Source organism: Palaemon carinicauda, chromosome 43 (genome assembly GCF_036898095.1).
Source record: "Palaemon carinicauda isolate YSFRI2023 chromosome 43, ASM3689809v2, whole genome shotgun sequence".
Classification (NCBI taxonomy): Eukaryota; Metazoa; Arthropoda; class Malacostraca; order Decapoda; family Palaemonidae; genus Palaemon; species Palaemon carinicauda.
The window spans coordinates 19,182,513-19,205,296 of record NC_090767.1 but is presented as its reverse complement, the minus strand read 5'-3'; the positions used below and the strand labels follow the sequence as shown (position 1 = coordinate 19,205,296).

The 22,784-nt window shown below is 37.5% G+C and overlaps 1 protein-coding gene across 1 annotated transcript; it reads left to right on the top strand.

The window, feature by feature from the left end:
• Positions 1-8,158: 8,158 nt before the first annotated feature.
• LOC137633747 (acidic leucine-rich nuclear phosphoprotein 32 family member B-like) lies at positions 8,159-8,839 on the top strand. The gene is made up of 2 exons (XM_068365992.1): positions 8,159-8,267; positions 8,520-8,839. The coding sequence occupies exons 1-2, from the start codon at positions 8,159-8,161 to the stop codon at positions 8,837-8,839; spliced, it is 429 nt and encodes a 142-aa protein (XP_068222093.1).
• Positions 8,840-22,784: the final 13,945 nt, after the last annotated feature.

Here is a 22,784-nt window from a genome sequence, read left to right as displayed (position 1 = left end):
CTTTGGTATATTTCTATGTCTTTTTACCCGTCTGGTTTCATTTAATAAAATGTAATATACTTTTAAACTTGAAATGTAGAATGAATTATATCACAAGTCATTTGTATTTTCCCTAACTTTACAAAGTAACGTTCTTTAGTAAGAATATGTCTACAGCTTTGACTGAACTTCAGCTGTCAATATATGAGATGTCCTTAGTTACTGGCCCATATTAAGCTTGAGATTCAAGCTTTAATCTTAAGCTTAAGGCTTTCATTTAAGGCTTGCAGTTGAAGAGGGAAATGGACCTTAAAACTCAGGTTTGATTAATTATGAAAATGACAAATTACTTTTAAAATTTGAGATTTATTCCTCCGCTAATATCAAACCCCGTTCTTTAATCGGAGACTTATTAACCTTAGGTAGGAGAAATTTCCTCCGACCATACTGGATGGTTTAAAATCAAGGGATGCGAATAGTCTCAGACATGATAAACGAGATGGAGTTCTTTTGGCGTTCTTATACCCCATACTGAGAGTCCTACGCTACTCCTCCCATGAAGCCATACAAACATATTGTCAAGTCTCGAGACTCTTCGACAGATTTGCCATCCTGAGTTTCTGTTTCCTTCTACCTCCTCTATGGAAGGAGTGCTGTGAAGAAACTGGTAATGGAATCAGGCGAATGAGTTCCCTGGTGATTCAAATGTGACAAACGGCAGAGGCAAGAGTGTACGCTCTAATCCATGTTCCAGATCTTGCGGTTCTCCACCGACAGGTTTCGCGTCTCAGTAAGCGATTGTAATATGGTTCCCCATCGTGATAACCTTTTAAAAGGTTCCTGATAGCAGAAACTAACTTGGGTAACTGTGTAACTTTTTCAATAGCAGCGGATTGCCTTGCAATAGCAGCGGATAGCCTTGCAATAGCAGCGGATAGCCTTGCAATAGCAGCAGATAGCCTTGCAATAGCAGCGGATAGCCGATGCAAAGAGAAAATGCTGACCAAGAAAAGCAAGGGAAAATTGTCTTGTAAGGAGCAAACACAATCAGAATCTTGCCCTAAAGATGAAACACAAAATTGAAGGGCACACGGATGCCTTGCGCTAGTGCCGCTAACATCTCGTAACCTGTACACACAATGAGAATGGTCCCAGTTTGTTTTCTCTCTCCCAAAACTTGGAGTCATTGTGGAAGAAAGGAAGAGAATGGAACAGTCCTTATCCCTACTGGTAGTGTGCTAACTCCCCTTTGTGACATACAACACAGGGAGTAAGTATGTAAGTAGATGTATCTCATACCTACATGTACAATATAGTATTTTCAAGGAAAATACATTCTCGGTGCGTGTTCTCTCGCCTTGAGAAGCCACATGGAGTGCAAATAGATGGGCGTTCACATGCTAAGCGGAGAGCAATAGTCAAAATCAGCACCACGTGCACCCGGTGAATAGCGAATGCGAACGGAAGAGTGCACAACAAGGAGAATACTATATTCAAAGGTCGAAGAACGCACACTAATCGTATAGTGCGCGCATCCAGGCGAGTATACACTCACGGGAGAATGTTTGTTAACAGGTGGTTACCCAAAGTGCGAGCAGGCTTAAGTGATGCGTAGTTTTACGTCCTATGACGACGAAATTGTTCTCAGCAGGTAGAATTACGAGAACTCTGAGAGATACTCCAATCCGCCCAAGAATCTTTGCCAACCGCTATCCCTACCTCGAACCTCTAACACATCTATTTCTCAAGGACACAACAGTGGGGCATTAGGTCAAAAAATGCCTCTATGGAAGGGGTACCAGTTTGCAAATTGGCTAATTTCAGCCAGTCATAAAAAAACCTTGTGCATCAGACGAGTGTGTCCAATAGGTAGCCGACAAAGCAACTCGGTTGCAGCTTCCTTTACCTCTCTCTCTGCCTCTTCATTTATGAGCAGGTTTGTCGGTACCCCGCAAAACTTAATTTGTATACCTGCTAGAACCCAGCATAATTGAATTGTTATACCTCTCAGCCCAATAATAAAGAGCACTCTAAAATCTTAAAAACTCAAGGGTTACTAGAATTAAAACCTTTGAAATTTTGTAGGAGACTCCTTACATCACAAAATATTGTAAAATTGGCCCCCCTTCCTATAAGGTTATTTATGTCCATAGGAGTCAGGATGCCATTAAGTTCGGTGGTAAATATAGACAAATTTGGAGCCTTTAAACCAAAACAAAGTTTCTATTAGCAGGTTAAATATACAATACAGTCAGATGTACAAACTTTTTTCTTCTTTAATTTCTTTTATTATCATTAATTGCTAAGCTACAACCCTAGTTGGAAACGCAGGATGCTACAAGACCAAGGGCCCCAATAGGGAACAAAAGCCTAGTGAGGAAGGAAGGAAAGTAATGAACAATTCTGTATAGAGTTTTAAGAACAATAATGACATTATAAGAGATATGCTAACCATTATCTACAGGAAATAATAAAAATAGGCAGTGCCCCTGAAAACTAAGTGTATGGATTAGTGAGCCTCCCTTGCCGTTAGAAAGTAACAGACAACACATTATATAATTTGACAGCCGAGTTCACGCTATGAAAAAAAACTTTGCCTTTTTATATCTGTAGGAACAAATCATGTTTAACTCAGCCAGGCAGATTTTTCCCAATAGTTATTGAAAACTCTAAGAAAAGTATGTTGTGTCTAGTTTTGCTAGCAGTACCAGCCGAACTTTGTTGAGTCCCTCGTCAGGCTGGGAGGAGCGTAAAGAGGAAACGTCCCCTTTTTTTTTTCATTTGTTATATGTCAGCTAACCCCCAAAATTGGGGAAGTGCCTTGGTAAATAGATATATAGTTTTCCTGCTTAAATATACACCCAACATACTGAATGAACAACGCACATACAAACAAACTTCTCAAAACAAATACAGTGCTTGTACCAAGCAAACTTTCTGTTCAAATCTACGAAGGCAGTAGATGGCCCAAGAAATGCTTGGCAGAGAGTAATGCCAAAATCTCAAGCTTTTGCAAAATGATGAACAAATTATAAAAATTCAAAAATTCCATATAGTTGAGGCTGGAAATACGTTAATTAAGAGTTTTAATAACTCATAAGTCATTCAACATCAGGCAAGATAAAAAATCTTCAGCAAAGATATAACAAGGGTCTTTGCCTAAGGTAAGACCCTCAATTACTGGGGTAGGTTAGGTTAGGTTAGGTTAGGTAAGGGGAGAAATGATCTGCCATTAACACACATTTGGTAGTTACAACAAAATTGATATATTAACTGTTTATGATAAGACAAATCTACATACATAATTCCATGAATTTCCAGCAATGACCTGGATCATGGAATTTGAATCATATAATAGAATCATGAAGGCCAGTCTCTGCCACTACGAAAATATGTGAAAATCTAAAATTGGGGTTAAGTAAATAACATAATCTAAAACTCAAGTAACAGATTCTGATATGGACCTTAACATGACCTTCCTCATTGACCTTTCTACAGTATGAATACTAAAATAACCTTGAATTATAAAAGAATATATTTGTATGTAGGCTATAGCATGAAACACGGTACTGTCACTAGAAGCCGGTTCACAAACTCTAAAATCTATATTTTCCAAATAAATTCTGAGAGTGCTACTCTTAATTATATATCAACATAGTAATAAAGTTATATAGATTAACCTCTGACACTTATACTTACAGAAAAGTCACTATAAAAAGGCACAAAAATAAATAAAACTTGTGAACGATGAGTTGGATGACTCACTCCGTCTGCCATATTGAATTAGCCATGTTGTTATGAAGATAAATATACCTAAACAAACGAAACTTCCCCCAAATTAGTAGCCAATTTTCCTCCCTAGCATTCATCAACACAATCTAAATTCAGTATTATATATATTTCTGTGCTTTATAGTTATGTTATAAAATGTAATTAATTTCAGGAATTAAATTTTACTAACTATAAACAATAAAATATTTTTTTTAAACCATCAAACTGGTTCAGAAATCCTGTCCCCAAAATCACTAGATTTTTTTTTTCTTTTTTGGAATAATTCCCCTAAATGTAGACGCCATGATCTAAGTGTCAACAAGCTTAAATAAAAAATATCCAATAAAATCACATTAAAGTATTATTTAAAACTATATAACGATATGAGTAATTAAATTAAGATATGTTTATGATATGTTTATAATAATTAATAATGTTTTTATACACATTTTACGCTCGGCACCTAAAAAAATTTTCATGGACAAGGCGATGGTATCGCCTCCTATTGAGTGTAAAAACAACTAATTTTGCAACTATTAAACTTTTCTATTATATAACTATTGTATAAACTTTAAATTTATGCTTAATGAATTTTATTTTTATTAAATATTATATTATTAAACTATAAAAAATTTATTTTAAATAGTATTTTATACCAATAATTCTCTATTTATCAAATAAATATGATATATTAAAGGTACATTGCAAATATTAGTTGGTAATGCAAAAAAATCAGCTGATTTTTAGCAAGAACACGTGGCCAAAATGAAAAAGATTATATGAATAAAAGATAGTGAAAATTTCAATGCAATTCCCTTAGATTTTATTAAAGTTTAATTTTAATCAAGAAAATTGTTGAAAAGTCTGTGTATTTTTCATAATTTGGAATAATAAGGATATTTAGTTAGTGTTTAAATTGGCGCCAAGTTTTTTTGGGCAATAATAGACATTTAAAAGGTAATTGTCAACCTCTTATGTAAACAATGGCAAATTACCTTTAATATCTCGCAAAAAATTTGCAAAAACTACACAGCTTTAAAAAATGAATATATATTAGTTTGTTTGTCATCTTAATATATAAATATACTATTAAAATTATATATAAGATAAATATGCTTTAAAAGAGTAACTAGAAACTTATGCTTAATCCTTCTCTAATATATAACTATCATTTCAACTTTTGATTCTTTAAATTTAAAATATATTTTTTATCAAAATTTACTGTGAAATTTGATAAATTGATGAATTAATATATAAAAATGTATATATTTTCTTTATTATTTATAAAAAAAATCAAAGTTTGAAGGTATTATTCTAAATTTTTCTGGTAAAATATGAAACAAAGACTTTTCTTCTTTTTCCAAATCTTTTAAGGAAAAAAAACCTTTACAATTTGTATTTTTACATTTGATTAAAATCAATCACATTTTTATAATAATTTTTTCTGCAATTTTCATCTAGATTTATTAAAAATGATTAAAATTGAAATCTCTTTTTTGCGTATTTAAGTTTTTTAAATAAAAAATATCCCAACAAATTCTAATTTAGTTTGTCTGGGGCACCAATACTAGGTTGGTTTCCTGTGAGTGATCAGAGAAAAAGTCTCCCACCATCACCAATCCACAGTTGTCCAGCTTGGTGATAAAAATTGGCCATACCTTAGACATAGATAAGGACATGTCTGAGGCCTTTGTCCTTTATTATAACCCCAAATGATAAGGATATGTTTATAATACAGTTGAGTCAACTCAGTGGAATATTATGGACCTACAATACCTAAGCCAAGTGCTACACCACTCCGTCAATTATTATTATTATTATTATTATTATTATTATTATTATTATTATTAGCTAAGCTACAACCCTAATTGGAAATGCAGGATGCTATAAAGCCCAAGGACCCCAACAGGAAAAATAGCCCAATGAGGCAAGGAAATAAAGAAATGAATAAAATACGAGAGAGAGAGAGAGAGAGAGAGAGAGAGAGAGAGAGAGAGGAGAAGAGAGAGAGAGAGAGAGAATTAACTGAAATTAGTACTAGGTTTCTGTTGCTATAAATTGTAGCCACATATTTATTCTAAAGAATAACAACAGCAGCAACAAAAACAACAACAATAATAATAATAATAATAATAATTCCATAGCGTCTGTCTGTCACCTGCTTCCTCCTGGCCTGGGCTGTTCACGGACACCACGAGGAGGAGGGGTGTTCGTATCACGCCCTTCTGTCTCAAAGTCTCCTGCAGATTTGGCTAATTATTGCTAGAAATCTTCCTCGGTGGGGTCTACTGTGCCTTCTCGAGCATTTGCGCCTATCTCTGAAGGAGACGAAAATAAATGGAAGAATTTTTATCCAAATGAGAAATGCCAACTGAACAGTACGTTGTTTCTCACAATGTTTCGCTCAGAACCATAAATGTTCAGTCATAGATCCCAGCAAAGCACTCAACAGCGGCTATGGCTCTAACTCCTTCCAAAGGGCGAAGCTATATGAAACTATCGATCAATTCCGAGGAAAACTATGTGATCCTTTGGGCGAAATAATATGAGAATATCGCTCAACTCAGATGAAAAACATAGAGAGGTGACCTTTTCATTTATAATAATAATAATAATAATAATAATAATGAAATTCCATTACATAATAGGAACTCAATTGTAGGAACTCGGGGACTTGGGCAAGCAGACGTTGCTGCCAGACGTAACGATGTTTTGGAAGACGTCAAACTAGCATAATTTTAAACGCTAGTTGAATAAATAAATAAATAAATAAATAAATAAATATATATATATATATATATATATATATATATATATATATATATATATATATATATATATATATATATATAAATATAAATATATATATATATATATATATATATATATATATATATATATATATATATATATATTATATATATATATATATATATATATATATATATATATATATATATATATATATATATTACGTAAACTGAATAACTATGAACAAAACTTAGAAGTTATCTGATTTAGCGATTTATTCGCCAACATAAAAAACTCACCAAATTTCCCTCCGACATTGAAGTAACTCTACCGATTTGCCTATTATGTTTATATGTTTATGATTCTCTTTTCATAATAATTTAACATATTCGGAATAGATCGTAGAGCGATTGAGAACATATTTCTAATATTTAGGAATAGAAAGAAGAAGAAGAAGAAGAAGAAGAAGGAAGACGAATTCTAAAGAGATTTGCAAGGAAGATGAACTATACTGTCCGGGAATAAACGGAGATGAAATATGACGAGAATGCTCTCTCTCTCTCTCTTTTCTCTCTCTCTCTCTCTCTCTCTCTCTCTCTCTCTCTTCTCTCTCTCTCTCTCCTCTGTTACATCGGCCATTAGACCAAATTGTCCTATTTTTCTCCTGAGACACTGAAGATTTCTTTCGAACAGAGACATATATGTAATTTCTCTCTCTCTCTCTCTCTCTCCTCTCCTCTCTCTCCTCTCTCTCTCTCTCTCTCTCTCTCTCTTACACCGGCCATTAGAATATGATAGAATTTTCCATAATTGGAGTGAAAACGAACGAAGAATTAAGGAATGAAATCCTCGGAAAAGAACAAAATTCATCTTCAGCGTTAAATTTCTCCCGTTTTCCTTCGGAGACACTTTGAAGATCCCTACGAGAGAGAGAGAGAGAGAGAGAGAGAGAGAGAGAGAGAGAGAGAGAGAGAGAGAGAGATTTGAGATTCCTCAATCTTCCGATTATTTCCATAATTGTTAACACGAATACAAAGAAAATTGATAGGGAAGGCGAACATTACATTTTGGGAATGAACGAAGATGAAATAAGAACGCTTCCAGAACGGTCTTCAGAGGGTGAGATTCGCCTCAGAAGCGTCTTAGCTGATAATAATGTTACGATTCGCACAGAAAGAAAACTATGAATAAATCTTTCTTATTGCTATGGTCTTTTTTTTAATTCCTTTCTGTATTACTTTATCTTGTGGATTCTCGGTTGTTCTATTCGTTTATGTATGTATGTATGTATGTATGTATGTATAAGAAAGTTATTATACACTACTCTCTCTCTCTCTCTCTCTCTCTCTCTCTCTCTCTCTCTCTCTCTCTCTCTCTCTCTCTCTCTCTCTCTTCTTCACACCTGAAGACATTTGGACTCCAGTTGAAGCCAAAAGAAGAATTTCTTGGATACTAATAGACTCACTCACTCTCTCTCTCTCTCTCTCTCTCTCTCTCTCTCTCTCTCTCTCCTCAACTCGCTTTTTTCAAAAATAATGCTAAATTCAGGAAAGGTTTCGGTAATCATAGATATGGCTTCTCAAGTTTTCAAAGCATTCGGAGTGAATTTCGAAATGGAGGCAATGAAGAAAGCGGTAAGAATTCTCCTTAACGGAGGATGGCAATGGGTACATCGGTTTATCGAACCTGGTTAGGTGAGAATGTGAGAAAGGAAGAGCTTTTGCAGAATCTTCTCAAGGAAATCGGAGAAACTACCCAGGAAGAGGGTGAATTTCTTCCAGCTGAAGGAATGTTCCAAGAAGAGCTGGAAGATGGTGAATTTCTTCCAGCTGAAGGAGGGTTCCAGGAAGAGCTGGAAGATGGTGAATTTCTTCCAGCTGAAGGAGGGTTCCAGGAAGAGCTGGAAGATGGTGAATTTCTTTCAGCTGAAGGAGTGTTCCAGGAAGAGCTGGAAGATGAAATCGATCTTCTTGCTGGAGTACTCCAGGATGAACTGGAAGAGGAAATCGATCTTCCAGCTGAAGGAGTGTTCCAAGAAGAGCTGGAAGATGGTGAATTTCTTCCAGCTGAAGAAACTTTCCAGGAAGAACCGGAGGATGAAATCAATCTTCCTGCTGGAGAAGAGGTCCAGGATGAACTGGAAGATGAAATCGATCTTCCTGCTGGAGAAGAGGTCCAGGATGAACTGGAAGATGAAATCGATCTTCCAGTGGAAGAACAAGAAAAAGAGGCGGGTCTTCCTCAAAAAGGAGAAGAGGAGGATGCAGAAGAAGAGAATGAGGAGAAGGAGGAAGAAGAAAAAGTTCCTACTCTTGAACATCGGTCTGAAGACGATTAAAAAACAGAGAGAAGTGATAAAAAGCTATCAAATAAAAAGAGGAGAAAAAGAAAGCTCTCAAAGGAAGAGACCAGTAATGGTGAAGTCACTAAGGAAGAGATGAATAACAGAGAGGTATCAAAGAAAGATAAGAATAATAAAAAGCTCTCAAAGAGAGAGAGAGAGGAGGAGAAGAGAGCTCTCAAAGGCAGAAAGAAGAAATAGAAATCTCTCAAAGGAGTGGAGCAGTAATGAAGAGCTCTCAGAGAAAGAGGAGAGATTTGGTTCTGAGGACATCCTGGAGGTCAAAGAGCATCTAATACTAGAAGGATGGCACCTCAAAATAGAGGTCAAAGAGCATCTAATGCTAGAAGGATGGCACCTCAAAATAGAGGTCAAAGAACATCTAATGCTAGAAGGATGACACCTCAAAATAGAGGTCAAAGAACCTCTAATGCTAGAAGGATGACACCTCAAAATAGAGGTCAAAGACCATCTAATGCTAGAAGGATGACACCTCAAAATAGAGGTAAAAAAGCATCTAATGCTAGAAGGATGACACCTCAAAATACAGGTCAAAGAGCATCTAATGCTAGAAGGATGACACCTCAAAATAGAGGTCAAAGAGCATCTAATGCTAGAAGGATGACACCTCAAAATAGAGGTCAAAGAGCATCTAATGCTAGAAGGATGACTCCTCAAAATAGAGGTCAAAGAGTAGCTAATGCTAGAAGGATGACACCTCAAAATAGAGGTCAAAGAGTAGCTAATGCTAAAAGGATGGCACCTCAAAATAGAGGTCAAAGAGCATCTAATGCTTGAAGGATGGCACCTCAAAATAGAGGTCAAAGAGCATCTAATGCTAGAAGGATGACACCTCAAAATACAGGTCAAAGAGCATCTAATACTATAAGGATGACACCTCAAAATACAGGTAAAGAGCATCTAATGCTAGAAGGATGACACCTCAAAATAGAGGTCAAAGAACCTCTAATGCTAGAAGGATGACACCTCAAAATAAAGGTCAAAGAACCTCTAATGCTAGAAGGATGACACCTCAAAATAGAGGTCAAAGAACCTCTAATGCTAGAAGGATGACACCTTAAAATAGAGGTCAAAGAACCTCTAATGCTAGAAGGATGACACCTCAAAATAGGGGAAACTAAAGTTAAGATTCTCTTTAAGAAACTCTGGTAGGTTGTCAACCCTTTTTATTATCCCCAGGTTTTCTTGTTCCCTGAAGACTTCATCCATCATAGATAGATGCTGTCTATTTCTATACTTTCATAAATTAGAACTCAAAATTAATTTGGATAGACGTTGGTTATATGCCAGGAGATGTGGCACTTCACTGTTCCAGAGGAGAGGCATGACTAACCTTCCCTCCTCATTCCGGGTAGTTGACTCCAATACAAAATCAATGAGCTTATCATGGGACTCAATTGATGTATCATTGTAATTATTGTCATCATAGTTTAATATTCTGTGCCTTTCTTAGAAAAGAATATTATCCACAGCTTTCTGCAGTTCTGTCTCATTAACCTTTCCCTTTTCATCCACAACCGATATTTCAGGATTACTGTCTAGGGAAATAGGACTCTCAGCAGAATTTTCCAACACTGGGGCAACATCAGAATCTCTAAGCTTGCTTACAACATTGCATGACAAAAACTGAGGCCTTATGCAGGGTAAATACTTCAAATTATCCGAGATTGTGTCAACTTGGCCACAAAGCATAATTCCAAATGAACTTTCAAGATATACTGAAGGAACAGTGCCACCAAAAATCTTGGTACTTACAGGAATTGCATATTCACAGTCAGTTCCCAGCAATAAAAATCTGTAGCTTTCAAGAATTTGTGGGCAAGAGAATAGCCCCTTTTAGAAAACTCATGAACAATCTTCCCAAGACCTGGAAGGTGGAGTCTAGTTTTAATCTCAGGAATACAAACTGCCTCAACCATGTGACATTCATGCTCAGACATCAACTGAAGTCTAACTATTTTCGTATTGAAGGTTCTAGACTCATTAAACCCCTTCACAACTAAACTGAAACTTGGATTAATCACCTCAAACCCTTGCCTACCTGCTCAATCACTATTAATAAATGTCACCTGCGATCCACTATCCTTTAAGCGTCTTACCAGTGAACCATCAGGAAGGGGCGAGCTGAATGTGGGCAAAATAGAACTAGATACAACACTGTATTTGGGTCATCAGTTGAAATATCTGATTGCTGAGAATCTCTACTTGGGCACTAAAATGAAAAGTGCCATTGACTACAATGCTTGCATTTGGTATTAAACCTAAATTTACAATCTTTGGTTCTGTGAAAATTTGCACATTTACAGCATGCATGCAAACTTTGAAGCTTCTCTGTCTTCAATTTAGGAGAGGCAAAATTCGGGCATTTCTATATTGGATGATCAGAAGACTCCCCACTCTTACTACAAAGAATGCATGCACGAAATCTACTGGGAGCAGATTCATCCAAGGGCTTAACATTTGCTGCAAAACTAGAAATAGCAGCATCAAATTCATTGGACTTTCTTTTCCTTTTAAATTTCTCTTGGGCTTCGACATACCGTTCTGTAGCTTCAAATATGTGATCATCAATTTCCTTTAAAGAAGGTTTAGAGTTTCCTGTGATCTGAATGAACTGTGGCCTAAAGCTTTCATTTAGAGAGCTCCAATAAAAGAACTGAAGAATGTCATCCACAGAAACTGAAAGATTATTGAAGGGATCTCTGATCATTTTCATCTCTCCAATAAGCTTCTATGGGTCATCCTGGTAAGAAAGTCTTCGCTCTGACAACAATTTAATACTATCATACTTCTGAACAATTACTGACCCAAATGCTTCCATTCCATAAGCAGTTTTTTAGCATCCCCATATGTTCGACTCCCTGAACTCAAAGACTGAATAAGTGTGTGGGGTTCCTTCCGAGTCTGTCTTTGAAGGTATAAAAGTTTTGTGCAGGAGTTCAAATTAGCTCTACCAGTTATATCCTCAAAATCTCTAAAGAACTTCTCAATACTCTCTCCCCTAGCATGACTATACACTGGAAGTGGCAACTCTGGAAGCTTGACCTTGTTACATACATCACATATATTTGGAACACTTTTGAGCAATGAAATGGCACTAGTCATTTTTTCATCATATTCATCACATCTCTTAAGTTCAGCAGCAAGACCACCCTTATCCGACTTCCAAATAAGCTCAGAAATCTGTCGTAAACTTTCCAAAGAGAGAATATTTTCTTTGACCTCACATGAGGTCAAAGACCCACAGTTATCCCGAACATTCTTACACTTTTTGGTGACTTGCGTCCTGTGGTGAGCTCTGACAGATTTCAAATAATCCAAGTCACCCATCATGTATGAAAATATGAAGTACTTACTAAAGTAACTGCAATTTCTGATAAACAAAGTATAATGGGTTTACAACGCGATGTGCAATATCAAATGTTACTAGATAGTATTCAAATCACAAATTTTCTCAAAATAGTAACCTAACAGTATACAGCGAGAGGTGAAACGAGCTGGGTTGAGAACGAGGTAAATGGCTTGAGGCATTTACGCTGTAAGGGATTTGAAATCTTCGATCCTTAAAAATCTTTAATTACAAATTGGTTTATTATTCAATAGGTATTGAAGTTATCTCTGCCGCGTGTAGGTGAAATTGTGAAGTGTGATCTCGCGTATAAAGAGGGCTGACTGTGCATAATATAGACATGATATCCAAATGGAAAAACTATACTGTTGGTGCAAGTGGCGTGAAAATGAATTTAATTACAAATTCTATAGCTTTGATTTTACAGGCAGCGATGGCTATAATTTCTCTTCTACTAAACCCAGTGATTCAGTGTAGACTTTAGATTCCAGAGTCCATAAAGACAATCATATCTGCCCAGAGGCAAGAGCCCGGGTCTTACAAAAGGTAATAGTCCAAGAGCTAGCAGCCATTTATTTACCGGAGATGACCAAAATTCTAGTGGACATTTTTGGAAAGGGTCTACCATGGGACATCCAAAAATGGGTATCTTTAAGTTGGGCAGTGGTGGGTGTGGATTTTATTAACCCCTTTTGTCTTAAAATGGGCTTTTAATTTTTAGGCAAAATATGGGTGTGGAGGAAAGCAAATTGGCTGCAGCTCCTTTCATCCTGGGTCTAGAATAAAGAACTATATACCAAAATGATGCTATTGATATGCAGATTTATTTCATATCAAACAACATTAATTAAATGATTATTGGGGGTCACCAAGGGTCAAAAGGTCAAGGTCAGCCTTTTGCAATACCGGTTTTGGGTTTTATCTGTATTTTGGCTAAATTAGACATCAGAATTTGCCCAGGGTTTACTAAATATGAATAGAATATAAAAAAGAGACATAAATAAAGTTTTTTGAAGAATATGGGATCTATTCCAGCAATATGACTAATATGACAAAAGTTATTATTAAACGGTTCCTCTGAAATTTACTTCTCAAACCGTTTCAAATTTAGTTGATAGATGGTTCACCTATATTACTGAGATTTGTTTTATTGACTTTGTGTGTGCACCTGTTTTGTCTTTAAAACATTATAAAAACAGCCTCTACATTGCGTTTTAACATCCTTGAAATTTGTAAGTGTGCACCTGAATTGCCTGTGTCCTTGTCACTTGAGGATTTCAAGAAAGGGCAAGTAGAAATTCCAGACCTTCTTCATTTAGTTTTTACCACACTTCTCTGTGTCTTGCAGAATAAAGATAAGCCTAGTGAATAAGTAAAACGAAGGGTAGTGTCACTATCCCAGGATGTTATTTTCTGTACCAGCCGGGGATGAGTAAAACCATCCAAGCATCTTTGTCTGGAAGTCGGAATGAAAAGCCTCACAGGTAGTCGCAGAGTTGTGGAAATTCCTAATCACTGGGGTCATGCGGTAAGTTATCACATAGCTGAATCAATTGAGACGGATATAGCGTCAAAAATCACAGCAGAAGGGCAGCTTTTACCTGATATGCTTTTACCTCAAGTTGGTCTCTCCACAGGTCTTGCTTGGGATAATTATGATGAGCTGACAGAAACCCTATCTGGCAAAGACACTCTTCATGACACCATTGTGATATGCTACCAGAATAGGCCTGCTGCAGGTGTGATGCAAGGTGCTGAGACTGAAGGGACCACGAATACTGATGCAACTACTGACCAAGTACCTGTGAAAACACAACGAATATTTGATGCGCCTCAGCGACAAATCATGCCATGTAAAAGAAAGCCATCACTGTCGAGGTTCGAATTTGAAAAATACTCACAAGATCCACAATCCAGCCTGGAGATAGCAAAGAAAATTAATATCATCTGGTTAATGTGCTGCTGCCTGATGTCCAGCACCCCTAAGTGGCAGGCTGGAATTTCTTGGTCACAGAGGACAGACTCCCTTTGCAGTAGATTGGGTATATGGAAAATATTGAACTGCCACCAACAACATTGGATGTAGTTAAAGAAATTTTGGTCAGGTCTCAAAAGGTTGCAAGTGAGTGCAGTGAGGCATATGCTATAGTGACATGTGACCTTGTTATTGCAAAACCTGCACTCCAGACCCAAGCACAAGAATCCTCTCTCTTTGACAATATCTTTGTTTGTTTTGGTGCTTTTCATATTTCCATGGCCTATTTCAGCGCATTAGGTTATATTGTTGAATCGTCTAGTTGTACCGAGGTTCTTAGCTTGGCTGATGTGTTGGCTCATGGTTCAGTACGAGGGTTCATTGGTGGAAAATATTTTAACAGATACAAGCGTATCCATCCCCTGTTTGCACTTGCCTTGCAGATTCTGCATTTTAAGTAATTTTTGGTAGAAGGTGGAACACCAGATGAATGCATGGTGTTGTTGAATTCATTTTCTGCAGACCCATCACCCCAATCCCTTTTGACATTATTGGAGTCCGCTGTAATTTTTAATTTGTTGGAAAGATATGGTAAATTCTGTTATCAGAATCGTCAGGGTCATCATGGCTCTACTGCTAGGTTCTAGTTTCTCTACATTGATCTCGTTCACATATTCATGCTTTTTGACAGGGCCAGCAGGACATATGACCTAGACCTCTACATCTATGCCTTAGGCTCAATGATTCCTATATTCTTTGCAACTCACAAGCCAAGCTATGCCCGTTGGATGTCATTGTATCACCTCAATCTGCTTAATATGGAAATGACACATACCGGAATCAAGCAAAGTTGTGAAGCAGGTGCACTCTCCGTGCGGAGAACTAGGAATACCTTTTCCAGAAGTGCATTTGCTATTACCTTACAGCAAGCTGTGAATAGGGATGCCGCATCCAGCCAAAAGGGTATTGCTGCATTTACACAGAATGTTGCAGTCCGTATGGGGCTGACAGTGACAAGATCTTTTAGGGGAGTATTTGTGAGTTGTCTCCTGGAAATAGCTTTAATCACACTGGTGGATGATGCAATACAGGAACTAAAGCCATCAAGGATAGCCAAAGACATTGCATACCTTCAGAGCACCATCACAGAGGTGGAGAGCACTCTCAATCCATTCACTGTTAATGATGATACTCTGTATTGCCTAAACACTGGATGGTGTGAAAGACAAACTAATGCAGTCAAAAGAAACTGGATCTACCTGGCATCAAGTTTTTGTTAATGAATGTAATGTAGATGGTGAGCGTTTTGAACGGACTGTTAAGCAAAGAAAGGTGATAAATGTCACACAGGATGCAGTAAAAGTTAAGTTCACCACAAAGGACAAACAGATCAAGGAAGAAAAATGCACCAGAGACATATTTAGAAGGCTGCCGTATTTGTCAGTAAAGCAATAACTTGATCTCAGTATTGACCTGTCATATCCTCTCACTCCAGTTCCTTTCTCATTGTGTCATATAATTGGTGATATGAACAAAACATCAAAGAGGACATTAATGGAATAATTAGAAGCAATGGGAACCTTGAATGCCATACCAGACAGGACTGATGTGTATATTATTGATGCTATGTTCTTCTTCCGTACGCTTGACATACCATCCACCTAGGGGGGGATGGCAATGTCCATTTTGAAAAAAGCTTGTAGCACTGGTGAAATTGTACACAGTCTGTGACACATATCCTAATGGGCCAAGTATCAAGGACATTGAACATGACTTGTGTGGTAGGACACCCACTACCTACATAATCACTGGCTCGTCACAGAAAAGACCACCAGATCTTAACACGGATTGGAGCACATCACATTTCAAAACAGAGTTTTTGGCCTTCTTTTAGGATGAATGGTCATCAGATAGATATGCATCGACTCTTCAGGGACATCAGGTCTACTTTGCAGTGGAACATGAATGCTACCTTTACACTTCAGCACGTGAAACTGTCAATAGGATCCTGGTTCATGAGCTTCAGTGCAGGCATGAAGAAGCTGATACACGGTTACTGTACCATGCAAACTTTGTTGCTGTTAACCATGATGTGGTCCCAGTGATTGCCATTCGCAGTAACGACACTGACGTCTTCATCATCATTCTCTACCATGCTAGGTTTCTTAATGCACAGATTTGGATGGATGCTGGATTGAGTTCTAGAAATTCCATGCATGTCATAGATATGTCACATCATCTTGCAACTAAACTGACTGGACCTATATGCAATGCTCTACCAAGCTTCCATGCGCTGACAGGCTGAGATTACACTGCTTGTTTTATGAGAAAAGCAAAGTGGAAGCCATTTGAAATAATGAAAAACAACCCTAGGTTCACATCAGCAATTAGTCACCTTGGAGACTCAGATGTCATCGATCCAGATGTTGCTGCTGTAGTTGAAGAGTACTTGTGAATTGTCCATGGAGTTCGGAACCTGACAAGTGTTGATGAAGCCAAGCTTCAATTTTCCCGCAAGTTGTATGCCCCTAAGAAGGAAACTGATCCATCTGATAAAATCAAAACTACAGACCCCTGTTGTCTTCCTCCTTGCCAAAGAGTGTTGCAACAGAAGTTGCTAAGAACTAACTTTGTTGCACACAAATGGAGGAATGCAAGGGAAGCCGATCCAGACTCATTTGGTCCTGAAGGACATGGCTGGAAAGTCCAGAATGGCAGATTGATGATTGTCTGGTTCACTGGCTCAAATATTCATGATAAGTTAACCATTGAAGAATCTGATGTACAGGAAGATGATGATGATGATGATGATGATGAGATCAGCCATTCGTCGGATGAAGAAAAGGAAATAGATTTTCAGAGAACTCCATACTAGTAATATAGCTGGAATAGATCCCACGTTCTTCAAAAAACTTTATTTGTATCTCTTTTTTATATTTTATGCATATTTAGTAAACCTTTTGCAAATTTTGATGTCTTATTTAGCCAAAATGCAACTAAAACCCAAATCCGGTATTTCAAAGGGCCGAACTTGACCTTTTGACCCCTGGTGACCTCTAATAATAAATTAATTAATATAGCTTAATATCAAATAAATTTACTCATCAATAGCATCATTTTGGTATATAGTTCTTTATTCTAGGCCCAGTGTGAGAGGAGCTGCAGCCAATTTACTTTCACCAACCGCCAAATTTTGCCGAAAAATGAAAAGCCCGTTTTCAGACAAAAGGGGTTAATAAAATCCACACCCACCACTGCCAAACTTAAAGATAACCATTTTTGGATGTCCCATGGTAGACCCTTTCCAAAAATGTCCACTAGAATTTTGGTCATCTCTGGTAAATAAATGGCTGCTAGCTCTCGCTCTATAAGGCAATCTATACAGACAGACGATCATATCAGCTTAGGTGTACAGGAATGAATGAAAGTAAATTTACTGCACTTCTATCTCATCCGTTACTATAAGGAGGATTCTATCTCATCCGTTACTATAAGGAGGAGTAATAAATACTCTTTCCTTTTCAAAGATACTTTGTCATTAACGTGCTTAAAGAATCTTAGGATCATTGGTGCATTTATTTTTACAACGTATCACAATGAACTGCAAACTTGAAATATGAAAGTAATATTTTTATGTTATATAAAGCTAATAAGACAATAAATACTTAAATTATTAATTTTATTCTTTTATCAAATTATTTTTAAATAAATATCTATTCCTTTCTATAACTTGAAATGTTTTTATTTGAATTACTCGGTTGATTTAGTACGAGACACCAAACCTCTCCGCGACTTGGAACACTGCTTGTCACTGAACTATGTACAATTTTCTATTCAAAAAGGAATTTTGACTTAGGAAAAATCTATTTTAGGGCGAGATGGCGGCCATGTCGTCCTGATGGAAGTTCCCTCCGGCAGCTTCCTACTCTATAATATTTCTGCGATTGATATTACAAGAGAATGACCGTCAGCTATAAAGGGTTCTAACCTTCGGACTGCAACTGCACAGATTGCCTTACGACACTCCTGCAAGAAGCCACTGCCATTGCAGAGAACATCCCAGCTACACATTTATAGAAAGCCTCTGTCTAAGTTTTGGCTCTCACATATTGACAACGAACTCTCCTATGCCTCTGTTGCTGCCATGGCTGCTAAGCCAGGCATGCAACTCACTGCATGACCCAACAGGAAAGGTGATCTTATCATCTTCCCCAAGGACGTTGAGACAGCCAGATTCCTCCAGGAAGACCCAACTTTAACGCTGCTGGATCCTGCTTTTATCAGGAAGAAAGCTGTCACCACCAGGTATCCTGTCACGATGTCTATCACCATTGCAACATCGTGCAACAACATTGACTGTGCTGTTTGCTGCACAAGCAAAGACGACGTTCCAGTTCGACGCCTCATTGCCACCTTCATCGGTCCAGTTCCCTCCAAACTGGACTTAGGAGTCTGGGGAACTTTCCCCATCGAAGAATATACTCCTGATCCCCTTCTATGTTATAGATGCCAACGTTTTGGCCATCACAAGGAAGAATGCAGAGGCCCTATCATCCATAATCTAAATTAACTCGATTTTCTTTTCTCTTTAACTCTTGGTCCTCATGATTGGTCAGGTCGCCCGGTTCTAGCTTTTGTCTTCATTGGGTGACTTCAATAAACGAACATCTGAAAACTTACAGATTGAATTCTCAACATTCAAACCTCCTTTCATTTAATGTTTCTGTTGGTAATATAATCACCTTGGTACAGGACAGATATACCCGAGATAGTGAAGAAAGTAAATGAATTTACAGCAAAAGATTTTTTTTTCTTTTGCTTTGAAGGTGAAGATTTGAATCATGATTTCCTCGTGATACATTCCTGTTCCCATCCATCGCTTTCAGCAAAAATTCTCTTGATTAACGTGAATTCCTGTTCAGTATTTCACTGGGATCCCTAAAATAGTTCTTGAGGGTGAGATGACTCTAGTAAGGAAAAAAATAATTAGCCAATTTGGAGTTTTATAAATCTCTGCACAGATAATGAAGTTGTTTTTCTAGCCTTAAGGTTTTGTGAACTTCATCGCCAAAATTATTGCACTTCAGTATCTATATAGCGCTCCTCTCCCCCCTCGATTAATTCTGTTTTTAGGGAGAAATTCCTGGAATAATAATGAGTCAACTCAGATTCAATCTAAATATAAATTCTCTTAAGTAAAATTATCTTATTGTAGTCTTTTGTGGTTTTCTTTATTTCCTGAATGACGAGACGTGAAGGTTAAGGGAATATATTGTAAAAATGTACAAATAAATGATTACTGAATAAAAGATACAGGAAAACCCTGGATGAATGATGAAATATGGAAAGGAATAAAGGAAATGAAGGAACTAAACAGAAAGAAAAGAGATAAGAACTTATAAAAGATTTTTTTTATGTGACAGCAAAAAATCTCAAAAAACAGGCGTTATGCCACTTCCTACCAAACATACAGGATCAGGGAGGGAAGGAACCTCCAACAAAGGGGAATCATTTAGCTGAAACACTTTTTGTGGCTGCAAAGATGTTTTTACCAAAGATTTTGAAAGGCATCCGCTAAGAAAAGGGTTTGCTATTAATTCTGTAAAGGTTTAGGTTCTATTAATAGCACTTTTTTTTGGGGGGGGGGATGTTTGAGGATACTCAAAGTGTTCCATATTCTGCATAAAAATCACAAGTAAACGAATTCATAATTTCACCGCCGAGTTACAACAGCAATACCCATCCGTCCCCACCTCAGTATTTGACAGCAGGCTGTTCCCTTTACCTCCTTGCAAGCTCTCATCGATAGCGAGTCGTATTAATTCCATAATTTTAGTAGATTCTGGTATTCAAAGAAAGTTTATAATATGTTTTTCGTATGCATTGTGTAATTTATCACAATAAGATTTTAAAATATGGGAAAAGTTGCAAGATTATGGAGCGTTCATCCGAAAACAAGCTTCTGTCATTGACTTCGGCCTGTGTTAATAAATACTTTATATCTTTTCATTAACATTAATTATTGACAATACATCTGAGGGAGAAATTTAGATTAGTAAATAAGTGATTAAAGTAATGTCTTTGTGGTACAAACAATACAAATAAATTGTCTTTGCAGTATGAACAGTACAATTTGATCCGACGCCCAGTTTAAAATCTTTGTAGGTGAGGCATCTACTGTCATGAACCATTGCAGGGAAGTTTATTAAGATAAATTAATACGATGATGTGTATTATCAGGAACAGGAATTAACCTGTACTCCTCAAAAAGAATAAAACACTAACAGATGATTCGATCAACTCCCAAGGATTGAGAAGACCTGATCACTTTGATATATTTAAATACACGAGAAAGAAACAGGAATGCAATATATTTTGTAATTTTTATTGAATATAATTTTGATTGCATATAATAGCTAATATTTTTTATATATTTTTTTATCAATTTAAATATACATATATAATACGGCTGTTTTTAATTAAAAGGTTGATGTGCAATCAGGAAAAATCTTCGCACCAAAAAAAATGTTGTGGATGATAAAGAACCGAGAATTAAAAGCATCTCTCTCTCTCTCTCTCTCTCTCTCTCTCTCTCTCTCTCTCTCAAGAGCATGAGCCCATGCAACTGTATCACTGTCCTTAGGGTTCAAAGGTGACTCATGAGTTGCAGAGGCAAGAGACCGTAATAATACCTTGACTGAAGGACAACGCCCTTGAGACTGACCATATATGCATAACTCCCTCTCCACCCATAGTAGCACAAGGCTGAACAATGTAACAAGCAAGCATAAAAGAGTCTTACAACCAAGAGCCCGTGCCTTGCATAAGGCAAGGCAATCTCAGCTCAGTTCCCAGACTGAGAGGATCTCTCTCTGCCAGTGCAAGTACCTGCTTACCCGGAACAGGGGACACCAAGTTACCCCTACCAGCTTACCAGGCACATGGGATACCAGTCTCCCGTCTGTGCCTGCCGGCACATTGAACTTGCTTGCTTGCTTGTTAGATTTCCTAGCCTTGTGCTAGGCACGCGCTCTTGCGTTGGCCTGTAACAAGGCACATTGAGCACTAAATTACCCCTCCCAGCTTACCCGGTGTAACGGTCTGGTTTTCCCCCCGTCCGAAATTCCCCCCGGGGGAAATATGGCCCAGGATATATATCCCCCCGGGGGAACTTTGTCCCAGGATAATTTTCCCCCCTCTGGGCCAAGATTCCCCCTTTGCTTGGTGGAGGTAACCATTATTATTTTTTTTTTTTCGTTTGCCATGGAAATCAATTTCATTGGGATTTCATAGAAAAGCTGCACAAATTGCAAGACTATGAAGGGTTACATTTAGGCAATAAATTGAGGTCACAACATATTGCTTGGATAAAAAAGGACAATGAATTTTAAACGTGCTGCTCAGTTTCTTAGTGAATCCGTATCAAACCCCATGCAATATTGCTTAGAAAACAAACTTGCTGATTTCGAAGGATGTGAGGGAACAATCAAATTCTTTAGTATATATATCCTCAATTCAAGAAATTTATGCAGACGTAACTATAAACCTCCAAATGCCAAGAAGAAAAAAAAAATGCCGGTTTGTTTAAAGAATTTATGATGAAGGCTGATATTGGGATAGTCCAAGGGGTTGTGACCTGGGAAGGGGGTCCGGGGGCTTGCCCCCGGCTAGGGGCTGTGACCTGGGAAGGGGGTCCGGGGGCTTGCCCCCGTCTAGGGGTTGTGACCTGGGAACTACTAGGTTAGGTTAGGTGGGTTTGTTAGGTTCTGTACCATTTTAAAAATCTCAAATGTGTTAAATAATCATGTTTGGCTTATGTTCAGCCACTTACATGATCCATATGTTTTACCAACTGGTTACCTTGTTCTCATTTAGCATTTCTGACCATTATTATTGCTGTAAATCACTCGTTTATGACATTTCCCCACCCTAAAACCCCAGGTTTCCCATTCGGTTCCCCCATAATCTCTGGTAACACAACTGAATTGATATCATCTCCTTTCTCATCCATAGTGCTTCTTAGCATCAAGTGTACTTTTTATTTCATGCTGGACAGTACGAAAGAAGAGTAAGGTTTTCATTATATATATATATATATATATATATATATATATATATATATATATATATATATATATATATATATATATATATATATATATATATATATATATATATATATATATATCCTAATATTTTGTCAAACTTACCGTTGATTATTTAATTCATCAAAATAGTTTCTCTGTATGGGAGGGTGGGGGAGAAATGGCCTAGGGGGGGGGAATATCCTAGGGCTGAAATTCCCCCCGGGGGAATAACAGCCCAGGCTGCTTATCCCGGGGGGGGGGGGGGGAATCGATCCTAGGCTAATTTTCCCGGGGGGAATTTCAGCCAGGGGGGAAAAATTTCCTGCTACACCGGCACAGGGGACATCAGTCTCCCATCCGTGCCTGCCATGTCTGTCTTCTATTTAGGTGTCTGGGCATGGACTCACTTATACAATGAGAACAGACACTGCCAGAAGTATTCAGAGAACTGCAGATGGCAATTCTGCAGGGATTATGAATGGCACAGAAGCAACAGTTTTAATTAAGATT

Coding starts and splice junctions, on each gene's coding strand:
- LOC137633747 (XM_068365992.1), top strand. CDS start 8,159: ATGGCAATGGGTACATCGGTTTATCGAACCTGGTTAGGTGAGAATGTG. Junction 8,268..8,519: donor AGAAACTACCCAGGAAGAGG/GTGAATTTCTTC, acceptor TCGATCTTCCAG/CTGAAGGAGTGTTCCAAGAA.